General features: G+C 32.9%; 1 protein-coding gene across 3 annotated transcripts in view; it reads right to left on the reverse strand.

Moving 5' to 3' along the window:
- The window catches only part of Strn (striatin), a 113,201-nt gene that overhangs the window by 44,023 nt on the left and 44,111 nt on the right, over positions 1 to 25,067 (reverse strand). For all 3 annotated transcript variants that reach the window (XM_027933507.3, XM_071601492.1, XM_027933506.3), the window contains exons 3-7: positions 16,906 to 16,979; positions 10,056 to 10,134; positions 7,325 to 7,492; positions 4,611 to 4,746; positions 950 to 1,085 (exon numbers count right to left, since the gene is read on the reverse strand). In XM_027933507.3, coding sequence (XP_027789308.1) covers positions 950 to 1,085; positions 4,611 to 4,746; positions 7,325 to 7,492; positions 10,056 to 10,134; positions 16,906 to 16,979 — 593 coding nt within the window. The remainder of the gene's footprint in view (positions 1 to 949; positions 1,086 to 4,610; positions 4,747 to 7,324; positions 7,493 to 10,055; positions 10,135 to 16,905; positions 16,980 to 25,067) is intronic.

The following is a 25,067-nucleotide window of genomic DNA, read 5'->3' on the forward strand; positions in this document are numbered from 1 at the left end:
CTTGAAGGTACATTGAAATCAGTATTTAAAGTAGCTGTTTGAATGGAAGTAAATGAAAAGTTCATAATGTGGTGTATATACATCTAAAAACATATAATCCTTCAAAACAATTTAATTACTTTTATTTTTATGGACAAAGTATTAACTTAAAGGGAAAAAAATATATTTCAAATAAGAAACCATTGGTTTGTCTTTTAAGAAAACTGAGTAAAGAAGATTTTATAAAGATAAACTTAAATATTAAAATAATAGGCAACTTTATAGTCCCTCAATAAAGAAACACTTGTCCAAATATTAGACCTTCCCTCTTTTTCTTTCTTACATAGATATATATAAACCTAAGGAATTAATCATTTTTGAAGATTTAATCATATCCTACCTTATTGATAATAAAAATTTACTTCCATACTACTACAATGACCTATGCTAAAGAAGTTTCCTCCAAATATTTGTTTTAACTCTTGTTAAGAGGTTTATTAAATTCATTTAGAGTAATTTGAGGGGAAAAAAAACACTATTCCTATACACACTGTCAAAATCTGACTTAGAATGAAAGACTACAATTTTCTACGTTCTACTTCTTTGTTGCACAAAAGATACTAGAAATGAGCTCTTCAAAATCCTCTAGTTAAAAATTTCATACTAAGTTTCCACAAAATGCAGATTTGTAGTTTCTACTGTCTAGGCAAAAAATAAATATTCTACATTTGAGTTCAAATTATTTTCATAGAGTATTGCTTATTCTAAAAGAAAAAAAAAGATAAGGCAACTTGTTATACAACTTTCTTTAAACACACACTCCCTGAATAAATGGCAACAGTAGTTAAAAATCTCACTGGATGTTCAACATTTCAACATCATAGCTCTTCAAGATGTGGCCCTCATGGTAAAATATTAATTTCTTTTATTTACTTAAATCTCTGGTTGGAGGCAGTATGCTTCCCCTTACCCCAGTCTGTTCCATCGCCTGCACTTCTAGATTCACTGTCTCCTTCCTCTGATGAAACCAAGAAGTCAAACTGCTTCAGAGCTTCTTTTGTATCTCGGTCTTCACTGCTATCAGGCAATGCTTTTTTTCTAACAATCTAATGAAAAAACATGCTAAATTAAAATATGGATATATTTATGAATTTTTATATTTAATTTAAATAAAGGAGACAGTATCCTTTGGCCACTGAATAAGAAATGTTATTCAATTATTTTCTTCAGAAAGTATGTCTTTGTTGTATTAAACTGTACTACCTAACCCAGTGAAAAACACAGATATCATTTTTAAAGGTATACATCATGTATCTTAAAGCAATAATTTAAACTTTGTTCAATGGTATGACGGCTTGTTTTAAATAAACAGAAACCTACTGAAGTCACTGGCATATTAGACACACATTTAAATTGCAGATAGTTGGAAGGCTGAGGTAGGAGGATGACAAGTTTGAGGCCAGCCTCAGCAACTTAGCAAGACCCTTTCCCAAAACAAAAAATAGAACGGTCTGGGGATTTAGATCAGTGATAAAGTACCCCTGGGTTCAGTACCAACAAAACAAAACTAAGATTCAACTGCAAATATGACAGGGGTTAGGTTTCACTTTTATATATTTAGAAGTATATACAGAATTACAAGTTCAGTTAGAGGGTTAAAACTTGAGACTAATGCATGCAGACATGATTTCTGAGACCAGCATGTCTATACTCTTCATGAATTATCTCCTTTTTGGTTACCTCAACCAACATGAGCCCTAAGAAATTAGGATAATGGGTCTGCAGCTTCTTTCCATAAAATATCACAATATCTCAATTTTCCAGACTTTAGCTTTCTTGTTTCATGCAAAACAGAAATAGCATGATCTAATCAAACTTCACCCCTGGAATCTTTTGAGTGGTATAAAATTGTAAAGTTTCAGTAGACAGATCAATAGGACAGCCTAGTGAGTCCAGAAATAGACCTTAAGAATTAGCAAACACACACCTGATTTGTATGGCCCTGTTCCCACTCTCATATGTGGAATCACTTATCAATCACAGCAATTTACAGCAGAGATGAGATACAGCCTCAGAAAGCCGTCTTATAAAGTACTCTAGGAAGCCACTACCAAAAGAATAAAACTGACCTCACAGATAAAAACAATCTGTCTTAACTGATCTGGTATATATAAAAACTGAACAGAAGAAATAAAGATTATTTAATGATGCTAGAATAATTGGCTGAACTATTAAAATATTTCCTTAGTTGAATTTACTGAACTATTTTCATTAAAGAAATGACACATTTTAAAAACATTTTTTCTATTAACATTTTAATAGGATAATTTTTGGCCATTCTGTTTGTCTATATTACATACAATATATTTTCTAAGAACATGTTTATTCACTGTTACAAAGCTTGATTTTTAAAATGCTTGTCAAGTGAAACTTAGTGTAATATAATGTAAAAATTACCAAAACTGTTAAAATCAAGTTATTTGAAAAAAAATTTTTTTCCTGAAATACTAAAAAACTTTTTTAGTCTAGTATTTCAAAGGGGATAAGTCTCTTTACATTAGATGTACCTTCATTGCTTGATTACAGAACTGTTATGATCTTTACCAACTGGAAGACAGAACATTTATGAATTTGATTACTTAAAAACAAAACAACAAAAAAACCCAGCTGGGCACAGTGGCGCACACCTGTGATTCCATCGGCTCAGAAGGCTGAGGCAAGAGGATCACAAGTTCAAAGCTAGCCTCAGTAATTTAGCTAGGCCCTAAGTAGCTTTTAGCAAGACCCTGTCTCAAAATAAAAAATAACAAGGGCTGGGGATGTGGCTCCGTAGTTACGCATTTCTGGGTTCAATCCCTGGTATCAAAACAAACAAACAACATAAAACCCCCAAATGGTTAGGAATTAGGAAATTAAACAGGTTGTTTTTTAGAAATTTCTAGGCTGATAATTCAAAACAGTTTTAATAATTTGTTTATAGATTTTAAATATTTAAGTTGATATAATCACTAACAGCATCATAGTTATTTACCACTTAGCTATAAATAAGGTATTTTGATAGGAAACCAATATTTCAATGTAATTATCTCATAGGAATCATAAGAAGTTACATAACTTTCAGATGATCAGGGTAGAAAAAAATGTCACAGAAGCTTAGGCTTTTTTACTACAATAAATTAAGACACAAGTTATTACTATTCATTTGGATAAGAAAATGTTTGAGTGACTATTCAAAGTTCCAATAATATCCATGGCAGGACTATATCAGTAGAGCACTCCTTCATAGTGGCCCAGGGAAACAATAATCTGGCAGTAATCCATCTGAGAGCACCTGATGGAGCTCAGGAAGCAGAGGGCATAAAAAAAAAAAGTTACACTTTATAATTAAAGCTATCATTTATATATAGTGTCTCCTTTGTTTCTCATAAAATCTTCTGGATATTCATTATAGTTTTCATTTTTATAAACTATAAAAACTAAGCCTGAAACATTAAAAAGCATAATTAAGTGGCAGACCTGGGACTTAAACTCAAGCATTTTAACACTTAGCCTGATTCCTATTTCTTTACTTTCTCATTCTTACTTTAAATAAATGTGAAAGAGGAAATTTAAACATTTTTCTAAACAAAGTAAAACATGTCCTCATCTCCTTCTTAGAAATGAAGGAGGAGGAAGAAAAGGAGAAGAAAGAAAAAGAAGGAGAAAAAAACGGTGGGGAAGTAGAGGAAAAAGTAATGGGGATAGAAGGAAAAGGTGAAGAGAGAGGAAAGGAGGAATGATAATGAGAGGGGGAAAAACATGGAGATGGAAAGAGAAGTAAGAAATAGCAATTTAGAGACAACTTTTATTCCAGGAAATTGCTAGGAAAAAGTCAATCAACTAATAAAGACCTGAAAAAATTACAGAAATCCTTTGCCTATAGTTTTAGAAGTCTGTAGGCCTGACCTACCAAAGCAACTCACAAGAGAGACAAAAACTGCATCAGAGCTGATGTTAGGCACCATAATGGATTATATGCCAGTTCTATTGTTTTATAGCAGCCAATTACATTGTAATAAGATTGTAACACTAGACTGCTATAACACGTTTATCATTTTATTTTTTTTAAATATTTTATTTTTTAGTTGTAGTTGGACACAATATCTTTATTTATTTATTTTTATGTGGTGCTGAGGATCGAATCCAGGACCTCACATGTGCTAGGCAGGTGCTCTACCACTGAGCCACAATCTCAGCCCATATCATTTTCATTATATTCATCAGCTCTATAAAATGTTATTATATTCAATAAGTTAATAAAAATTCAAGTGAGGGTTTTTAAGGCAAAGCTATAATATTAAAAGCATTCTTGAATTTGAAATCTATACCAAACCTCTTTCCAATTTCTCACAAAAAAAAGTAAAGGGTTTATATTAAAGAGCATGATTTTTTTTTTTTTTTTTTTTTTGTGTGTGTGTGTGTGTGTGTGTGTGTGTGTGTGTGTGTGAGATGGTGCTGGGGAATGAACCCAGGGCTTTTTCTATGCTAGGCAAGCACTCTACCAACTGAGCTATATCCCTAACCCCACATGAATTATTTTTAAAGTAAACATAGTCCTTAAAATATATATTATCTGAGTTTATTTAACTCACTGTTGAAGTATCAATGACACTTTTCTCTCTTCCCTCAATATCATCATCTTCATCTTCATCACTGAAATCAGCAGCTGCACTTTCAAGGAATTTGAAATTATCCAGCACAGAAGCAGAATCTGTTAACTCAGATTTTCTGGTTTAAAACACAAATAATCATGCTCAGTTACTCTTTTTAACCTCAACATAAAATCAACTCATGATAAGTTTTACTAACTTATATTTATATTATATTATATTATGAGTCTCAAATGACATTGATTCTCATCTATTACAATTCTATGGATTTAGAAAGCAATATAAGAAGTGGCTATTCTTTTAAAAGTACTTTATAATCATAAACTTTTTTTTTGTACCTGGGATCGAACCTAGGGGCACTTAACCATTGAGTCACGTTCACAGCCCTTTTTTAATTTTTTATTTGGAGACAGGATCTTACTAAGATGCTGAGACTGGCCTTGAACTTGTGATTCTCCTGTCTCAGCCTCCTGAGTCGCTGGTATTACAGTGCCAACACACCTGGCTCAATTATCTTAATGGCTAGGATTGTGCCTCACATGGTGGTACACAATTTTAATTCTAGCAATTCGGGAGGCTGAGCAAGAAAATCACAAGTTTGAGGCCAGTCTCAAGAAGGAAGGCCCTAAGCAACTTAGCAAGAACCTGTATCAAAATGAAAAGGACTGCAGACATAGATCAGTGTATAAAAGCACTCTAATACCAAATGAACAAAAAAAAAATTAGTGATAATCTACTAAAAAGAACTCCCTCTCAAGATTCAGATTACTTTGATCCTTATATCAACCTTAATGTATTTTTGAAAATATTTCTCTCATTATCTCTGCCTCCTTTTTATCCCTATGTATCTTTCTGCAACTCTTCAATTAACTTCTTACATGAGTTTTTATAACTAAGTAACTAATAAATATGTCATTTTTCTCTGATGCAATCTTTTGTTAAACAGCTAGCTAAGGAGGTAAAAAGAGCAAATGTACAAATAAAGTTATTGAAAACAATATACTAGTCAAATTGATATCATTGTAAGATTTGACTCTGCCAATGAATAAACGAAGAATCTTTTAGAAATGACTAAATTTTCAAATATAAGGCTTGAACATAGCTCCCTCAAAATAAATTTAGTTAACACTTTCCTAAGGGCCACAACAGAATGATTTCTCTCTAGTTCATCAGAAAATGTTTTAGATGAGAAGGTATTTTCGGGGGAAGGGGGGATGGACTATAGTCACAACTATAGGCAAATTTAAAAAAATAGCTAAATCTTCAATTTCAAATCTGCTGAGAGCTATGATTTTGATTTTTTCCTCCTTTTCTCTTTGTCTACAGAAATCTGACAAATTCAGACTAAAATCCTTTTCAGTTTAAAAGAGAGGTAAACACAAAATAGACAATGGAGTCATCTCTTCTAAAAGTCATTACTGAAGGTTTTGTAAAAGTATGCATTACCATCCCTAAAAATATTTATATTACTTAAGTTAACTTAATGACTTGGGTTAATGTAAAAGGTAAAAACAAAACCAAGAATGATACCTATATGATCTATACCTACAGGGAAAAAATATATACTTTCATTTGTAAATACAAGTTAATACATTCTTTTTTAAAACTTTATTTATTTATTTATTTATTTATTTATTTATTTGTGGTGCTAAGGATTGAACCCAGGACCTTGCATGTGCGAGGCGAGCGCTCTACCACTGAGCAACAATCCCAGTCCCAATACATTCTTAATTATTGATGAACACTTTTAAGAAGGTTCCAAAGACTTTTTTAAATAAAATTCCTACCTTGTATCTTTACCTAATCTTATAATTTTAGTTTATATTCTAAATAACAGGAAATATGTTCTCATTAGAAAATTTATAGCATTCAATTAAAACCATTCTACTAGCCTAAATATGGGTTAAAATGTAATACCATCGTAATTAAGACTTTCAGAGAATCTTAGGCTTTTTATTCAACTAAGAATCATTGCAGGGGCTAGGGTTGTGGCTCAGCGGTACAGTGCTCCCCTAGCATGTGTGAAGCACTGGGTTTGAGCCTCAGCACCAAATAAAAATAAATAAGTAAAAAAAAAATAATAGTTTTTAAAAAAAGAAAAAATCATAGCAAATTTTTTTCCCAATAAAGAACGATTACTTTATTGAACTGTTAGTGTTCATTTAACTAGAATTATATACAACTGTATAATAATAATATGTTCAATAAGAAAAATATTTCAAATTATTAAATTTTTCAATCTAACAATATGTATATTTAAAGTAGATATTTTACATAAAAGAAAAGATGAGTTACAGAATTACTACATAAACAAAAGTGGTTAAAAAGGTTTCTTCTAAAGAATTGTGAGGTATTTTTATGATTTCTGGGTCACTTATAATGAAATTCCATTCTTATAGATTAGCACTGCATTTCAAATTAAAATATTTTATGAGGTTCTAATAGTAGTTGACTGAGCTTCAAGATATTAAAAAATCTTATATTAAATAAAATTTAAGCAAATAAAATACCCTAAATATGAAATTACATTCTTGAACTAAATAGTCTCAAATGCTAACTTCAACCCCTGTGTTGCCTTCTAACCAAATGAAACTTTAACTTATTTCCAAATCCCACCTAAAAGTAATATTTCAAAATCAAAAATATTAAATATGAACTAAGTTACAACTAAAATACTTTCCAGACAAAATACTTACCCAATCATTGCTGTTTCTTTAACTTCAGCCTCTGTGCCATTTATAACTGAATCCTGATTTTTGTCATCTTCCCTGTCAGTGATATCACTTGAAAAGCCCAGCAAAGCTCGTACTCGTTTAGATTTCACATCTAGAATAGTATCTGTGTAACCCACCTCCTGAAGATACCTGTGTGAAGAGGATCCTTACAATTCAGTCATACAGGAATCAGTATTCTAAAATTTAATGTGTAAATAAAAGCAATTCTTCTAATACACTGCCTACATAAGATCTAGGAGCACTATGCTAGTTAAGACTTGTCAATAATATTCCAGCTGCAGATGGAGCTGTCTCCTGCAGTACCAGCCTCTACAGTCACTGAGAAAAATCAACTATACAATACACCATTCATTACATTTATACTACGCAGAAACTGTTCCTCAATATTTCATAGCACATTCTTTCCACTGGATCAGAGCAAGTTCACTACCAAATTCTACCAAATTACTATTTTATAACAGTGATTGCAACTTTTTTATATTTCAAATGTAAATTGTCATGGATCAACTGGTTTTTTAAAAATATATTTTTAGTTGTAGATGGACACAATACTTCATTTAGTTTATTTAGTTTTATGTGGTGCTGGGGATCACACATATTAGGCAAGTGCTCTACCACTGTGCTACAACCTCAGCCCCAGATCAATTGTTTGAGATCTAGAGAGAATGTTTTCAGTACATATGGTTTCCTCCACATCATATAAGAATATAGTATTTTCCCAAAAGTCACTTCTGTAGAACAGAAAAATCTATGCTTAAGTAACTCAAAAATAAAAAATAAACCACAATTAAATTGTGGGATAGAGGGTATGTATGTGAATTCGTGCATGTTGCAGAAAGGCAGCAGCACAGAAAAAAAGAGCACAGGCTTTCTAGTGAGAGTTAGACCTAGGTCTTACATCTATTTCTATCACTTATTTGCCCTATAACTTTAATTTTCCCAAACCTGAGTTTTCTTTCCTTAAAAACAGACACAACTAATATTGTCTCTGGCATACAGACAGCACTTGAATACCTATTTTTTTTAATTCTTTTTAGTTATAGTTGGACACAACCCCTTTATTTTATTTGTTTATTTTTTCTTAATGTGGTGCTGAGGATCGAACCCAGGCCTCACATGTGCTAGGCGAACTTTCTACCACTGACCACAACCCCAGCCCTTGAATAACTATTTAACACCAAAGTTAATCAAAAAAGACCAAATGGCAGGGACAGGACCATGGAAAGGGCAAATGCCATTAATAAACAATAGAAAAATATTAGGCATTAATATATGTTGATATGGAGTCTACTGGACAAAAGAAAACAAAGGTTGACAAGATAGTTTAAGTTCAGTTTATTTGAAGATTTGGTTTCAAAAGTTGTTAGCGCAGAAAGATCTCACAAAGATATGTGATCAAATGGAATAAGTGTATCTTACCAAACCAAGATGCTCATTTTTCAATCCTAATGAATATATATAGAAAGTTTTGATTAAAATAATAAACTTCCAACTTTCCTGAATTTAATCAGTTGTTCTTACAGACTACTACAAAAATGTATTTTTCTATTTTTAGCAATAATATTTGATGTGTACCTCACTTTGGCAACAAAACCACATAGCCATAAGTAAACAGGCTAATAGTTACTTTGTAACTGATAAAATGTCACCCTTTTCTAAGATGATTATAGGTCTTTTTAAGGTTTTAAAAATATATCTTGGATACATCATTATGAAATCACTTTTTTAAAAAAAAAATCAGCATTTTAAGAAAACTTGCCTATTTTAAAAATCAAAATACCTAAGTCATACTTCAGACCAAAGTGAGGACACTAATAAAAATTCACTTAAATATTAGTAAGGATTCATTGTTTTCTAATTTTGTCTAAATAAACAATAAATATGAAGAGATGATGTAACATTATCTTCCTTAAGTCAAAAGAAATAGCTAGCATTCATTCACTTTGGAAGCAAACCCAAAAGTCTCAAACAGGCAGCATATTTCATTTTACCTTGGCATAAAATTTGAATACCAGTTTCAAAGGTGGTATACAAGGACCAGGCACTGAGATGGTGTAGTCTACTACTTGACACCAAAACCTTAACTGAACTATTTCCTCTGTGTAGTCTCAGATACACATTTTACAGGAGAAAGCTTATGCTATGCAGAATTTTCAAAATCTCAGAATTTAAGCTCAACAAATTACTTAAAATTTTTTAAATTAACAAAAAAATACATGCAAATACTCATTAGACCTATATTGATATATGTATATGCTTGCACAGATGATGCAGTAAGAAAAATAAGGGCAAAAAATTCTTTAAATTATATAAAATCTATTCCCAGGGAAGAGTGCTGTGGTACATGCCTGTAATTGCAGCAACTCAGGAAAATGAGGCAGGAGGATCAAAAGTTTGAGGCCAGTCTCTACAATTTAGCAAGAACCTGTCTCAAAATAAAAAAGGGCTAGAAATGTAGCTCAGTGCTAATGCATCCCTGCGTTCAATTCCCCAGTACCACAAAACAAAAACAAAAAGGGGAAAAGTGTTTAATATGAAAATTAAACAGTAATTCAATTAAGCTTTTTCAAAGCAGTAATAAAATAAGAAATAAACTTATTCTTTTGAATTGAAAATACAAAAGGAAAATAATCTCATGAAAATAATGTTTCTCATCCTCGATTATTGATAAGATTGGCCATGAGATACTTACTGTCTGAGTAGTTGTCGACCTTGCTTCCACATTAACTGGCTGTTCTGTTGTGGCTGCACCTCTGTTTCATTACCTTCATCTGAAATACATTGTCATAATAAAACTGATTTGTTTTACATATTAGAGGGCATCTCAATTAATAAATATCCAGTAAACATTTATGTATGTTTTAGGACAATTAAAATGTTTTTAACTGGGTGCGGTGGTGCATGCCTGTAATCCCAGTGGCTCAGGAGGCTGAGGCAGGAGGATCACAAATTCAAAGCCAGCCTCAGCAACAGTGAGGCACTAAGCAACTCAGTGAGACCCTGTCTTTAAATAAAATACAAAACAGGGCTGGGGATTTTGCTCAGTGGTTGAGTGCCCCTGAGTTCAATCTCCAGTACACCCACTCCAAAAAAGTTTTTAATTCGAATTTCCATAACAAAACTCTTAACACATATTAATTAATGCTACTGGATTCCCTTTAGAGTAGTAGAATATAAAGACATTTTCACTTTTAGCTAGACTGAGAATTTTGCTCTAGAACCAAGACCTATCCAATCAAGTCATACACAGTGAGAGTCAAATACAAGTATTAGGTATCACATTATAACCAGAACAAAATATTTAGAAATGAGACCAAAAATCTAATTTTATAAAGAGCAGATATACTAAGAAATAACCTCAATCCAAATATGTTTGCTTTGCAAGTTATTAAATGAAAATTTCAAGTATTCTTTCAAAAACATTCTTTGAATTTTAAACCTCTTTTAACTTTTGAAGCTTAAATTCATCATTATGTACAAGCTGAATCCTTTCAGAAGAATTAATAAAAAGAATTTCTCTATGAGAAGCCTAAACCAAAAAGTTCCGCACAAGACTATGGTTCAACTTTCACAATATTAAAAAAAATCATATTTTTTAAATCAGTCCTTCATCAAATGAAGAAATTGCTAGTCTTTATAAAATCTTTTTCAAGAGGAGACACAAGAGGGAACAAGAAATTGTTTCATATTTTCTAAAATTAAGCATTTAGTGCATACTTATTGCACCAAATCTATGTTAAAATACATATACATCATCTCTTTCCTTATTGATTGATTGACTGGTACTGGGGATTGAATCCAGGGGTACTCTACCACTGAGCTATGTCCCCAGCCCCTTTTATTTTTAAATTTTTGGACAGGGTCTTGCTATGTTTGCACTCCTCCTGCTTCAGTCTCTTGAGTAGCTGGGAATATAAGCATGTGCCACTAGCCCAGCTCCTTCTTTCAATTCTTACAAATTAAAAAAATTCATGTTTATCCCTATCTTAAAGATGAAAAGCTAAATTTTAGAGAATAATTTTCAGGTTCCTTGGAAACACAGTTGTAAGTGTAAAAAATCCTTCCTGACTCCCTCTAGAGATCCACCACTTTCCTCCATGTATTATTACAACAATGATAAAAAACTGGAGAAATGTGAATAAAAGTAAGAATCATATCTTGTGTTTTGTTTTCTCCTAAAATAACTCAGGAGAGTTCTGTAGAATTTTAAAGAAATAGTAACAGAGTGGACTGGAGGTGAGTGTGGAGGAAAGAAATTAATTTAACTCCAAAAGAAAGATTACTTTGGGATAACTTCAAAGAGGATTTACTGCCTGTGTGTGTGTGTGTGTGTGTGTGTGTGTGTGTGTGTGTTGCAGGGGAGGGCAAAAATAATGTCCCAATACTTTATGAAAAAATGATATGGGAGTAGGGGGAATGCTGGAAAATGATATTAGACAAATTATATTGTTATATTGTGAGCATGTATAAATATGTAACAACAAATTCCCATCATTATGCACAAATACAATGCACCAACTAAAAATGTGGAAAGAAAAAAATTACATTGTTCTATGAATTTTGCAATTCAGGAACTATTCATAACATAATTATGTTACAATTTATACCCTTCAGTCTACTGAATAACCTGTACTTGCCATGTAAGAGCATGTACACTGACACTTTAAGATTTTAAAATTTTCAGATATGAAAAGAAATGTTGAGGTCATTTAATCTCCCATCAGAACAGGCCTAAATCCTTTGTATGCCATCCTCAGATATACTCAACTGACTACTTTGGCAGCTAATGATGTTGTGTAAGTATGGTACATTAACTCAACAAGAACAAGGAATGAACAACTGATACCCAACCAACATGGATGAATCTCAAATGCATTATGTGAAGTGAGTTAAACCAGACCAAAAAAGGCTATATTCTGGGCTAGGGATGTTGCTCAGTGGTAGAGCACTTACCTAGCATGCATGAGATCCAGGGTTCAATCCCCAGCAACCCCCACCCCCAAAAGGCTATATTTTATAAGATTCTTAAATTCATGATTCTGGAAAAGGCCAAAGTATAAAAATGGAAAACAGTTTAGTGGTTGCCAGTAGATTAGTGGGGAAGGAAGGGTTGACTACAAAGAATAATAGTTATAAGACTATGTGTTTGTGAAAACACTAAGGATGATAAATTTTACTGTACAGAAATTATACCTTAAAAAATTATGCCTTAATAAAAAGTAAGTTAAGACCAGTCAAAAAATAATGCACTTCCATACTCTTAAAAGACAAATTACTCTTATTCTTACATGGTAGGCCAAGTTGTAGTCCTTTCTAGTAAGTAATTATCAACTATCAGATTCATTTTTGCCTTACGAAATTTAAAAAGTAGCTTTATATTAAAGTAAGGATTTTAAGGTAGCTCTGGCACAATGGAGAACACCTATAATCCTGGTGACTCAGGAGGCTAAGTCAGTAGGACCAGAAGTTCAAGGCCAACCTCAGTAAGTTAGTGAGATCCTGTCTCAAAACAAAACAAAACAAAAATGACTGGAAATGTAGCTCAGTGGTAATGCACACCTGGGTTCAATCTCCAGTACCAAAATAAATCAATAAATAAAGTAGCTAATAGTTTAATTTCTTGATAATATGACTGCAACATCCAGTATAGTTTCTGTAACAGGGACTGCATTTACCCTCCTGCCTGAAACAAAACAAATGAGCTGGCACAGTGGCACACACCTATAATTTCAGCAACTAAGGTAGTAGAATCACAAGTTTGAGATCAGCCTCAGAAATTTAGTGGGTCCTTAGCAAAGCCCTGTCTCTAAATAAACAATGAAAATGGCTCAGGATGTGACTCTGGTTAAACATCCATGGGTTTAATCCCTAGCACCAATAAACAAACAAAAACAAATGAAACAATGTTTTCCAAAAGATAGTGATTCTTGAGAGAAGGCAAGCAAAGGGATGAACCTTATGACTGTCCCAGCTACTGCCTTGATAAAAGAGTTTCTAGGAGTTTCTAGCTTTTAAACAGGGAGGAAAAACAAAGACAGTATCTGAAGAAATAATGACCAAAAAGTTCCAGATTTCATAAAAACTATAAACCCACTGGTCAAAGAAACTCATTAAACCCCAAGCCTACAAAACACTGTAGAGAGAAGTAACTACAGTACATCATAGTAAACACTTTTATATCATAATAAACATTTTTATTTTATTTTACAGAACATCATAATAAACATTTTTAGCTAAATATGGTGGCACATGCCTATAATCCCAGGTACTTGGAAGGCCAAGGCAGGAGGATCCTAAATTCAAGGCCAGCCTCAGCAACTTTGTGATACCCTGTCTTAAAATAAAAGGGCTGAGATGTTGTTCAATGGTACAGGATTTCCCTAGCCTATGCAAGGCCCTAGGTTTATTATTCCTCAGTTAAAAAAAAAGAGAAAGAAACAAAGAAATTTGTTTAGAACCAATGATAAAGAGAAAATCTTAAAATCAGCCCAAAAAAAGGGGTACATTATATACAGAGGAACAAAGATAAGCATAATAGCAGACATCTTATTAGAAACAATGATAGCAAGATAAAACCTTTATCAGATATACAAAAGCTGAAAAAACTTATTACCAGCATCCCATATTACAAAATATGTTAAAAGAAGTCTTAAATGGAGGAGAAAAATGATACCAGATGGAAATACAGTTCTATACAAAGGCATTATGAGTACTAGAGATATAATTTTCATATTATTATTTAAATTTCTTTAAAGAAAAATGACTTTTGCAACAAAACAACAACTTAACCAAACCCTTAGGTTTTCTCAATGCTACTAACTCCTAGTGAATTTGTCTTCCTCTTCACAAACAGTATTATAAACTTTCTCTGCTTTTCTTAAAAGTCTGATCAACTCTTTGTAGATAATGTCTCATACATAAAGCTATCAAGAGGACATTCCCTCAAATACCCACCATCCAAAGTGAAACTCAAACTTACAATCTGTTACCTGACTTTCTATGTTTCTCTCTTGATAATAACAAGAAATATGTTCTTCCTCCAATGTGTCTGCCGTTATGTTCAGAATCCAATCCCAGTCATTTCTTCAGAAACCTTCCTAATCTGAGTATATCTACTCTTTCCCTTTTATTGGCTCCTTATTTATGAGCCCTGCCCCAACCACCTACGCACAGTCTCTCTGACCCCAGGTTATCTTTTAGCTGTTGCCCTTCAGTCCTTCCTCACTTTCATAAGCTAAGCGTCTAAAACGCTGACTGCATTTGGTCTTCATTTTATACTGACATCTTCAATTCTGCCATCACCTGTTTCTTAACTGCTTCCAATTATGTTCTCAATGACCAAATGAATGACCTGTGTGCCACTAATCTGACAGATACTCTTTAGCCCTCTAGGAATTAATTCATCAGCAGTGATGAACATTCCTTCCTTTGGAACTCTCTCTTCTGTTAGTTTCTACTCTCCTGGTCTTCCTTCTGACATTAAAGTAGTCCTTATCAGTTTTCTTTTCAGGTAGACCTGGATTCAGCTCTACACTTCATCATTTAATTGAAATTTGGAAAATGTGTCCACTTCTGTGAGCTAAAATTACACATACGTGACATGAGAACAATATTTTATTTACTGAATAACTATTTTAAGAATTATAGTTTCTACTTGGAATGGAACCACTATTTGTCCCAGTTATTGTACTCCTCAAATCAGCATACTATAGTGATATGGCCACATCAATGTTTATAAGAGCTCAATTCACAATATCTAAGCTATGGAACCAACCCAGGTACCCTTAAATAGATGAATGGATAAAGAAAATGTGGTAAATATATACAGTGGAATATTATTCAGGTATAAAGAAGAACGAAATTATGGCATTTGCAGGTATATGGATAGAACTAGAAGCTATCATGCTAAGCGAAATAAGCCAATCCCTCCCAAAACAAAGGTTGAACATTCTGATATGTAGATGCTGACTCACAAGGAGGGGGTGTTGGTGGAGGTTAACCAGACTGGGACCAGGGAAGGGGGAATGGGGAGAAGGGAGGGGAGATGGGAATGCGGAAGACAGCAGAATGAATCAGAAATAACTTTCCTATGTTCATATATGAACAACCACAAGAATGGGAATTTATACTCCACATATGTATGATAAGTCAAATTACATTCTACTATCATGCATAACTAAAAATAATAATAAAATAATTATAGTTTCTAAAGCTCCTAGCATAGGTAGAAATTTCAGCAAGTGATATAAATTACAGTTTTCAGTACTTGAAATATGAAGAAAAAAATCCTTAGATATTTGAGGAATTTAATCTGAAATCATGCCAAAAATTCACTTATGTGATAACTTCTGAACAGTTTTTCTCACTTTCCCTTATACCTACTAATAAGTGAATTATATCTATATTGTTTACAAGTACTACTTTCTATTATTTGGTGGGTAAAGAGGAAGGTAGGGGAAAGATATTATTATTTTTAGTTATACATGATAGTAGAATGTAATTTGACTTATCATACATATGTGGAGTATAAATTCCCATTCTTGTGGTTGTACATGATGTGGTCATGTATTCATATATGAACATAGGAAAGTTATTTCTGATTCATTCTGCTTATAGGATAGAATTTTCTGTGCATGAGAAAGGCCAAAACAGTCTGAAACTGAGCAGTCAGTGTGGGAGCCGCCCTGCCCATGAGCTAAGCATCCCTTCTCAGCCTTGAGTAAAGGGGGTGTCGGACTGGAATCACATGCCATACGCTGTACAAAGCAAATGACCTTCATGAAGTTCAGCTGGCAAATAAATTTGCCTCAGCTCTGGACTTGAGCGTTACCCAATGGGACTGGGCAACTCCCTTAAAACCTTATCCCCTGCCTTATTCAATGTAGAATATTCTATTGAAAGTCCTTTGTTGTCTTTTCCCTATAAATAAAGCAATTCCGGGTGCACTGGCTCTCTTGCCTTCCAGAGCAGAAAAGGACCCTTGAGGAGGCAGAGCCATGCCGTCCCCCACCCCATGGCCGCTCCTTTCTGAAAATCTGTGTCCATGTGGTCTTTTCAGCCCCAAACCACGCAGAGTGATCTGGCCTCCATCCCCCACGCAGGCGCTAAATCAGGTTTAAAGGATTAGGAATTCCCCTGTGCTTTGAAAAAGAAATCTCTTACCTTCATAGTTCCTACTCTTTCTCAGGATTTCAAGGGCATCATGTACTTTGTACTGTGCATCTCAAAGTTTCCATTAATACTAGAAGGACCCAGCAAGACAAGGTTATGTTGGTGCATGTTACCCCATGAAGCCTGAAACTTTCCAATAAGTGTAGAACATAAGCAGAAAATGGGGAACTAAAAGAAAGAGGAAGAAGGAAAAGGAAGGAAGGTGGTGGGAAATTATCTACAGGATACAAAATGATTAGTGCCAACAGATTAGCAGATCAGAAAAACATGCAAATGATTAGAAATTAAATTATATTTATAAATGTTGTTGCTACAAAATATTAGTCATTAACTTCTTTTTATTACTTAAGCTTCCTTTAAAACTAACTTACCAGAATCATAGCTTGGAGGCTTCATATCTCCTTGATTCAATTCTGTCCCATATTTCAACTTGTGGTATTTGGCTCTAACAAAGAAATGACAAAAATATCAATCATCTTAAAACTCATTTAAATTAACTTTATGTTATATAACAGGAGCAGTTTATGTGGTAGTCCTGGCTTAACACTCCAAGAATTTTCAAGGCTTAAGGTCTTCCATGGTGTTAAAGTCATTATCACAAAAACACCTGCCTCTTTTGTTTTTGTTGTTATAACATCAGTGTCATCATAATAATGAATAACACTAGGAATCATAAATCTTCCTGTAATTTCAAATCAACCACCTAACATTCTAGTTTCAACAGTATTCAAATTTTCTTAATGACTTAAAATTGAACTTTACTATAAATCAAAAGCAATAAAAAAGGGGGGTTGGACTATGAAATAAATGTGTTAATATTAACTTTTCCCAAAATTGAGTTTTGTTTTGTTTTTAAAATACAGTAATTTAGATTATTTACAATTTGCCATGTATACTTATGGTGAACCATTAAAAGTATTGAATCATCAGTATTGAATAAAATATTCTAGTAGTAATGAAAAAAAATTTTCTTAGTCAAGATATCCTTTATCTTTTATTTAGATCTGTCAATGAAAAGGCTGTGTCCTTCTAAAAGTTAACAAAATGTCATTATTTCTGGTTACTGAGATTTACCCATCTGAATTAACCATGTCAGATTTAACCACGAGATTAGAAAAATAATCCAGATACAGAGAAATTTTTAAAAGGATACTTTTAAAATGGCCATATCTGATTAATGCATTTATGTATTTTGATTTATTTTCTCCCCAAAATACTGAAGCCAATGATAAATACTCATTGCTTTAAGACTGAGATAATAATAAAACAACAATAATTTAAAAAACGAAATGCAATACTACAGAAGGAAGAAAAAGAAAATGGTCAAAGAGGATTTTCTTCTTTATAAAAAATCATATCAAATAAAGTAGACTTCAAGCCAAAGTTAATAAAAAGAGATAAAGACAGACATTGCATACTCCTTAAGGGAACCATACATCAAAAAGACATAACAATTATAAATATATATGTCCCAAACAATGGAGCATCTACGTTCATCAAACAAACTCTTCTCAAGTTCAAATAAACCACAACACAATAATTCTGGGTAAATTTAACACACCTCTCACCACTGGCTAGATCTTCCAAACAAAAGCTGAACAAAGAAACTACAGAACTCAATAATATAATCAATAACTTAGACTTTACTGACATATATAGAATATTTCATTCAACAAGCAAATACACTTTCTTCTCAGCAGCACATGGATCCTTCTCTAAAATAGACCCTGTTATTCCACAAAGCAACTCTTAGCAAATACAAAAAAGTAAAGATACTAACCTGCATTCTATCAGATCATAATGGAATGAAATTAGAAATCAATGATAAAAAAATAAAAGCTACTACAACACCTGGAGACTAAATAATATGCTATTGAATGAACAATGGGTTGCAAAAGACATCAAAGAGGATATTAAAAAATTCGTAGAGGTAAATGAGAACACTAATACAACATATTGAAAAATCTGGGACATTATGAAGGCAGTACTAAGAGGAAAGTTCATTGCATGAAGTTCATTCCTTAGAAGAAGAAAAAGTCATATAAATGAACTAATGTTACATCTTAAAGCCCTAGAAAAAGAATAATAAATCAACACCAAAAGCAGAAGACAAGAAATAATTAAAACCAGAGCTGAAATAATGAAATTGAAACAAAAGAAATAATTTTAAAAAATGACCAAAAAAAAGTTGTTTCTTTGAAAAAATAAATAAACTGATAAACCCTTAGCTATGCTAACAAAGAAAGGGAGAAAACTCAAATTACTAACATCCATGATGAAAAAGGAAATATGATCATATAATTCTTATCTTTAAGTGTATTGATGTGATTAATTACATTTATTGATGGACACTACAGGAAGAAATTTCCAATTTGACTGTAATATTATTATTTATTGACGGACACTACAGTACAGAATAAGAAGATAATCAGAAATTATTATGAAAATTTGTACTCCAATAAAACAGAAAATATCAAAGGCATTGACAAAAATCTAGAGTCATATGATGAATGTGGATGATATACACAATTTAAACAGATCAATTTCAAGCAATGAAATAGAAGATGCCATCAGAAGCCTCCTCAAATTATTTCATGAAATAGAAAAAAAAAAAAAAGGAACACTTCCAAACACATTTATGAGGCCAATATCACCCTGATGCTAAAACCAGACAAAGACACATCAAAGAATGGAAACTTCAGACCAATATCTCTAATGAACATAGATGCTAAAATTCTGGCAAACTGAATACAAAAACATATCAAAAGATAGTACACCACGATCAAGTGGGGTTCATCCTGGGGATGCAAGGTTGGTTCAACATATGGAAATCAATAAATGTAATTCATCACATCAATAGACTTAAAGATAGGAACCATATGATCATCTCAATAGATGCAGAAAAAGTATTTGACAAATACAGCACCCCCATGTTCAAAAAACTAGAGATATCAGGAACATACCTCAACATCGTAAAAGCTATCTACACTAAGCTCCAGGCCAACATCATTCTAAATGGAAAGAAACTGAAAGCATTCCCTCCAAAAACTGGAACAAAGCAGGAATGCCCTCTTTCATCACTTCTATTCAATGTAGTTCTTGAAACTCTAGCCAGTGCAATTAGACGAAAGAAATTAAAGGGATAAACATAAGAAAAGAAGAACTCAAAAACTATCACTGACAACATGATTCTGTATCTAGAGGATCCAAAAAACTCTACCAGAAAACTTATAGAACTAACAAAGGATATAAAATCAACATACATAAATCAAAGGCATTTCTGTATATCAGTGACAAATCCTCTGAAAGAGAAACTAGGAAAACCAGCTCATTTACAATAACCTCAAAAAAATTAAATAAAATGCTTGAGAATCAGTGAAAGACCTCTACAATGAAAACTACAGAACACTAAAGGAAGAAATTAAAGAAGACCTTAGAAGATGGAAAGATCTCCTTTGTTCTTGGATAGGCAGAATTAATGTTGTCAAAATGACCATACTACCAAAAGCACTATACAGATTTAAGGCAATCCCAATCAAAATCTGAATGACATTCCTCACAGAAATAGAAAAAACAATCATGAAATTCATCTGGAAAAATAAGAGACCCAGAATAGCTAAAGCAATCCTTAGCAGAAAGAGCGAAGCAGGTAGCATCACTATACCAGATCTTAAACTATATTACAGAGCAATAGTAACAAAAACTGCATTGTATTGGCACCAAAACAGACTTGTAGACCAATGGTATGGAATAGAGAACACAGAGACAAACCCACATAATTATAGTTATTTCATATTAGACAAAGGTGCCAAAAACATATATGTTGGAGAAAAGATAGCTTATTCAACAAATGGTGCTGGGAAAACTGGAAATCCATATGAAACAAAATAAAATTAAACCCCTATCTCTCATCATGCATAAAACTCAACTCAAAGCAGATCAAGGACCTAGGAATTAAACTAGAGACACTGCGTCTATTAGAAAAAAAAGTAGGCCGAAATCTCCATCACGTCAGATTAGGCCCCAACTTCCTTAATAAGACTCCTATAGCACAAGAAATAAAATCAAGAATCAATAAACAGGATGAATTCAAACTCAAAAGCATCTTCTCAGCAAAAGAAACAATCAGTGAGGGGAATAGAGAGCCCACAGAATGAGAGCAAATTCTTACCACATGCACATCAGATAGAGCACTAATCTCCAGGATATATAAAGAACTCAAAAATCTTAACAGCAAAAAAACAAGAAAACCCAATCAACAAATAGGCCAAGGAACTGAAGAGACATTTTGCAGAAGAGAATATACAATCAATCGACAAATATATGAAAAAATGTTCAACATCTCTATCAATTACAGAAATGCAAATCAAAACTAAGATTTCAACTCAATCCAGACAATATGGCAGTTATTTAAGAATATAAAGAACAATAAGTGTTGGCGAGGATGTGGGGAAAAGGCACACTCATACATTGCTGGTGGGACTGCAAATTGGTACAGCCAATATGGAAAGCAGTATGGAGAATCCTTGGAAAACTGGGAATGGAATCACCATTTGACCCAGTTATCCCACTCCTCGGTTTATACCCAAAGGACTTAAAAACAGCATACTACAGGGACTCAGCCACATCAATGTTTACAGCAGCACAATTCACAATAGCAAAATTGGGGAACCAACCTAAATACCCTTCATTAGATGAACTGATAAAGAAACTGTGGTATATATACACAGTGGAATATTACTCAACATTAAAAAAGAATAAAATCATGGCATTTGCAGGTAAATGGATGGAGTTTGAGAATATTATGCCAAGTAAGCCAATCCCCCAAATACAAATGCCAAATGTTTTCTCTGACAGGAGGATGCTGATCCATAATGGGGATGGGGGAAGGAGCATGGGAGGAATGGAGGAACTTTAAATAGGGCAAAGGGAATGGAGGGGAAGTCAGGAGGTATAGGGGTAGGAAAGATGGTAGAATGAAATGGACATCATTACCCTAAGTACATGTATGAAGACACAAATGGTGTGACTCTACTTTCTGTACAATCAGAAACATGAAAAATTGTGCTCTATATGTGTAATATAAACTGAAATGCATTCTGCTGTCATGTATAACAAATTAGAATAAATAATTTAAAAAATTAATTGAAGCATTTAATGTTTTTATAACTCAAATATAAAGGAAATGAAAATTATTTGGTCAGATATGTTACTCAAATCTTTCATGATTATGTTGCAATAACACTCATTTTGCAGTTACAACAGAAAAATCAAAGCTTTTTATTTTTGACTTGCCAGTTTTATATAGAGAGGAGTCTTAAAAAAAACCTATAAAAATTACAGGCAACTAATGCTGGGTACATGAGTATTTCTTATCTGTCTTTATGCCTATGTATATGTATAAAAGGTTTTGTAATAACATGTAACCGATTAAGAAGGAATAAGAAAATAAGAAGCAACAATATTTATATGCTAATATGAACTGATCTCTAAGCTTAAGCAAAAATGCAAGATCTAAAATATTATACACAACATGCTTCCGTATGTGGTGTGGGTGTAGGGGTGTGTGTGGGGGGGTGTTTGTGTGTGGGAAAGAGAATTTCACATGCACAAAATATTTTGGAAAGATACATGATAGATAAGCCATCAGCTAATATGATTTCCTTGGGAAGGAAATCAGTAAACTAAAGCAGAAGGGATCTATTTTTGTAGTTATTTGATTAATTAACTGTATGTATCTATCTTTTAAAAATTTTTTTAGTAAATATGTTTGGTCCAAGTTATTTCTATTTCCTGTGTCTCAATTGTTTTTTATTCACTGGGGATTTCTATTCCCAATGTTTCTTAATGAGAAATATTATCACCAGACTAAATTTTTTCTAAATCTATTTCAACATATTTATAATAATGTTGATCATAAGTAGTAAAGATTTATAATTAATTTGACTTACAATTACCAGAAAGTAAACAAGATTCTTAATGTCATTGTCATTCTTCAGATTTTCCAGAAATATACTTCATCTACCATAAGACAAAGTAATACTATTTCCATAGGAGCCCAAATAGCAACTGAACCTACATGGTCTAAGGAAAGGTTATATTAAGGCTTTTAAAATAAAGTGAGAAGAAAATTTATGAATTTGTATGTCTACATAAAAACAAAAAAGGAAAAAGAAACACATTTATAAGCAGAAAATATTGCATTCTAGTGCATTCTAGTGGTCTTAGGAAAAACTGCAGTGCAATTAACAAGAAGGAACAGAAAGCATTCTACAAAATAAATATAACAAAAACAATAACATTAAGAAGTAATGTTTTGCTGGGCATCTTGGCACATACCGGTAATCCCAGTGACAGAAGCTGAGGCAGGAGGATTACAAATTCAATGCCAGCCCCAGCAATTTAGTGAGGCCTAACCAACTCAGTGAGAACCTGTCTCTAAATAAAATATAAAAAGTGCTGGGGATGTGGCTCAGTGGTTAAGCACCCCTGGGTTCAATCCCTGGTACCAATACAAACAAACAAAAAGACACCCAACATTTCATAAGAATTTATATAAGCATGCACAAGGCTGGTTTCAATGCCCAGCCCCACACATATAAAAACAAAATATGTAAAGAACTGTTGAATCATGCTCTCTCTTCTGACTTGTTAAATTCACTAAGAAATATTTTACAAAACCCTCCTTAAGCCTAATAATATACTTTTGAAGCCAATGTTAAAATATACTTCCTCACTCATATTGCTTCCCATTGTTTTAATACTTCAAGCTCATTGTGCTAGCAAAGTATCTTCACTATCCTCTGACTACAGGATAAATAAGCAGATTTCATGTCTAACAACTCATATTTGACAAAAGAGTCAGGTTCCCCCCAATTGGCACTTATTGAAAAAAATTGTTTGATAACTATAATAAACTAAAGAAGTTTCATTCTAGCTTTGTTGTTAAAGTCTGTTATAATAATGTGCTGGAAATAAAACATAGTATACCCAATAACACCTTAAATGTTGATGCTAAAAAAATGACTAATTTCAATTAACTATTACTGAATTCCTACAACGTACAAGGCAGTGTGCTGACTGCTGGGAATAACCTGTGGCTTGCAGTCAGGTAGGGATGGAAGTAAGAAGATGTCTAAGGGACAGGAATATAATAACTATAGCACGCTATGATAAGAACTTACAAGGGTTATATCAAGTACTACAGGAATATAGATAAGGGATTATCTAATTCTATAATAGGTCATGTCAAATAAAGCTATCAAAAAGAAGATAATGATTTTATCTAAGCCTCAAAAGAACAGTAAGAATTTTCTAGTCAGACAAATGAATTAATAGAGGGGGGTATTTCTGTCAAAAGGAGTGCCATAAAAGTGAATAAGAAAAATAGACAGTGGGTCAAACAGCAGCTTTACAGTGTATTTAGTATTAGAAGGAATGGAGTTCTGTGAAAGGACTAGAGAAAGGACCTAGTTGCAAAATAACTTTGAATTCAGCTAGATATTTTTAAGTAGGGCTATAACATAACTATTCCATTTGTGTTTCAGAAAGTGAGTCCTGTGGATAAGGAAAACGGACTAGAAAATGGAAATATTAGAGGCAAGGAAGACAGGTGAATTCTTACATTAATTCAGATAAAAGAAAGTGGCAGTGAATGGAGAAAAACAACACTGGAGAAATGTTTCAGAACTGTATTTTATATAGTATTTGAAGCTCCTCAGAATAAATGTTTCTGAATAAATCTTGGATTATACACTTTGTATTCTTGAAAACCTAACTGTAAATTTGCTTATTTTGTAACTTTTATTACACTTTAAGGAATACTTTAATAAATTCATTGCCACAATGATAAAGATTCAGTTTTCAAATAATTTTTTAAGAGAGAGAGAATTTTTTTAAATATTTATTTATTATTTTTTAGTTTTCGGCGGACACAACATCTTTGTTTGTATGTGGTGCTGAGGATCGAACCCGGGCCGCACGCATGCCAGGCGAGCGTGCTACCGCTTGAGCCACATACCCAGCCCTCAAATAATTTTTTATATTAAAGTGGGACTACTTAGAAAATCTGCACAGCAACACAACATCACATGCCTTAGCTCTTAGGTATTTATAGGCAAAACGACAAGATGTCTGGAATTCACTCTTATACAGACCACGCTAAAACAAGAATGACAAACATTATCTGTTAAATCTTGGAGATGTACATAAAAGGTACTAGTCTTTCCATTGTTGGGTCTCAAATTTTCCTCAATCAAAAACATTTTCTTTTTAATTCTTGGCATTTAAGCATTAGGAAAACAATTTTAGAATGGAAAACACTGGAAATATTCTAGAGCTCCAGGCCTTGAAGAAATGTTTTTTTATTCCTTAATTTATTATACTTAAAAGGTGTTGTTAGTTGAAGATCATTTTGGAATAAAAAGTACTTGAAAATTTTCCATGTTTCCTATCACATGTAAGGTAAAAGTCTGAACTCCTTAGGTAGCTCTCCTTCGGTATTCTAAACTCCATGATCTGACTTGGCCCTCCC

Source organism: Marmota flaviventris, chromosome 14 (genome assembly GCF_047511675.1).
Source record: "Marmota flaviventris isolate mMarFla1 chromosome 14, mMarFla1.hap1, whole genome shotgun sequence".
Lineage (NCBI taxonomy): Eukaryota > Metazoa > Chordata > Mammalia > Rodentia > Sciuridae > Marmota > Marmota flaviventris.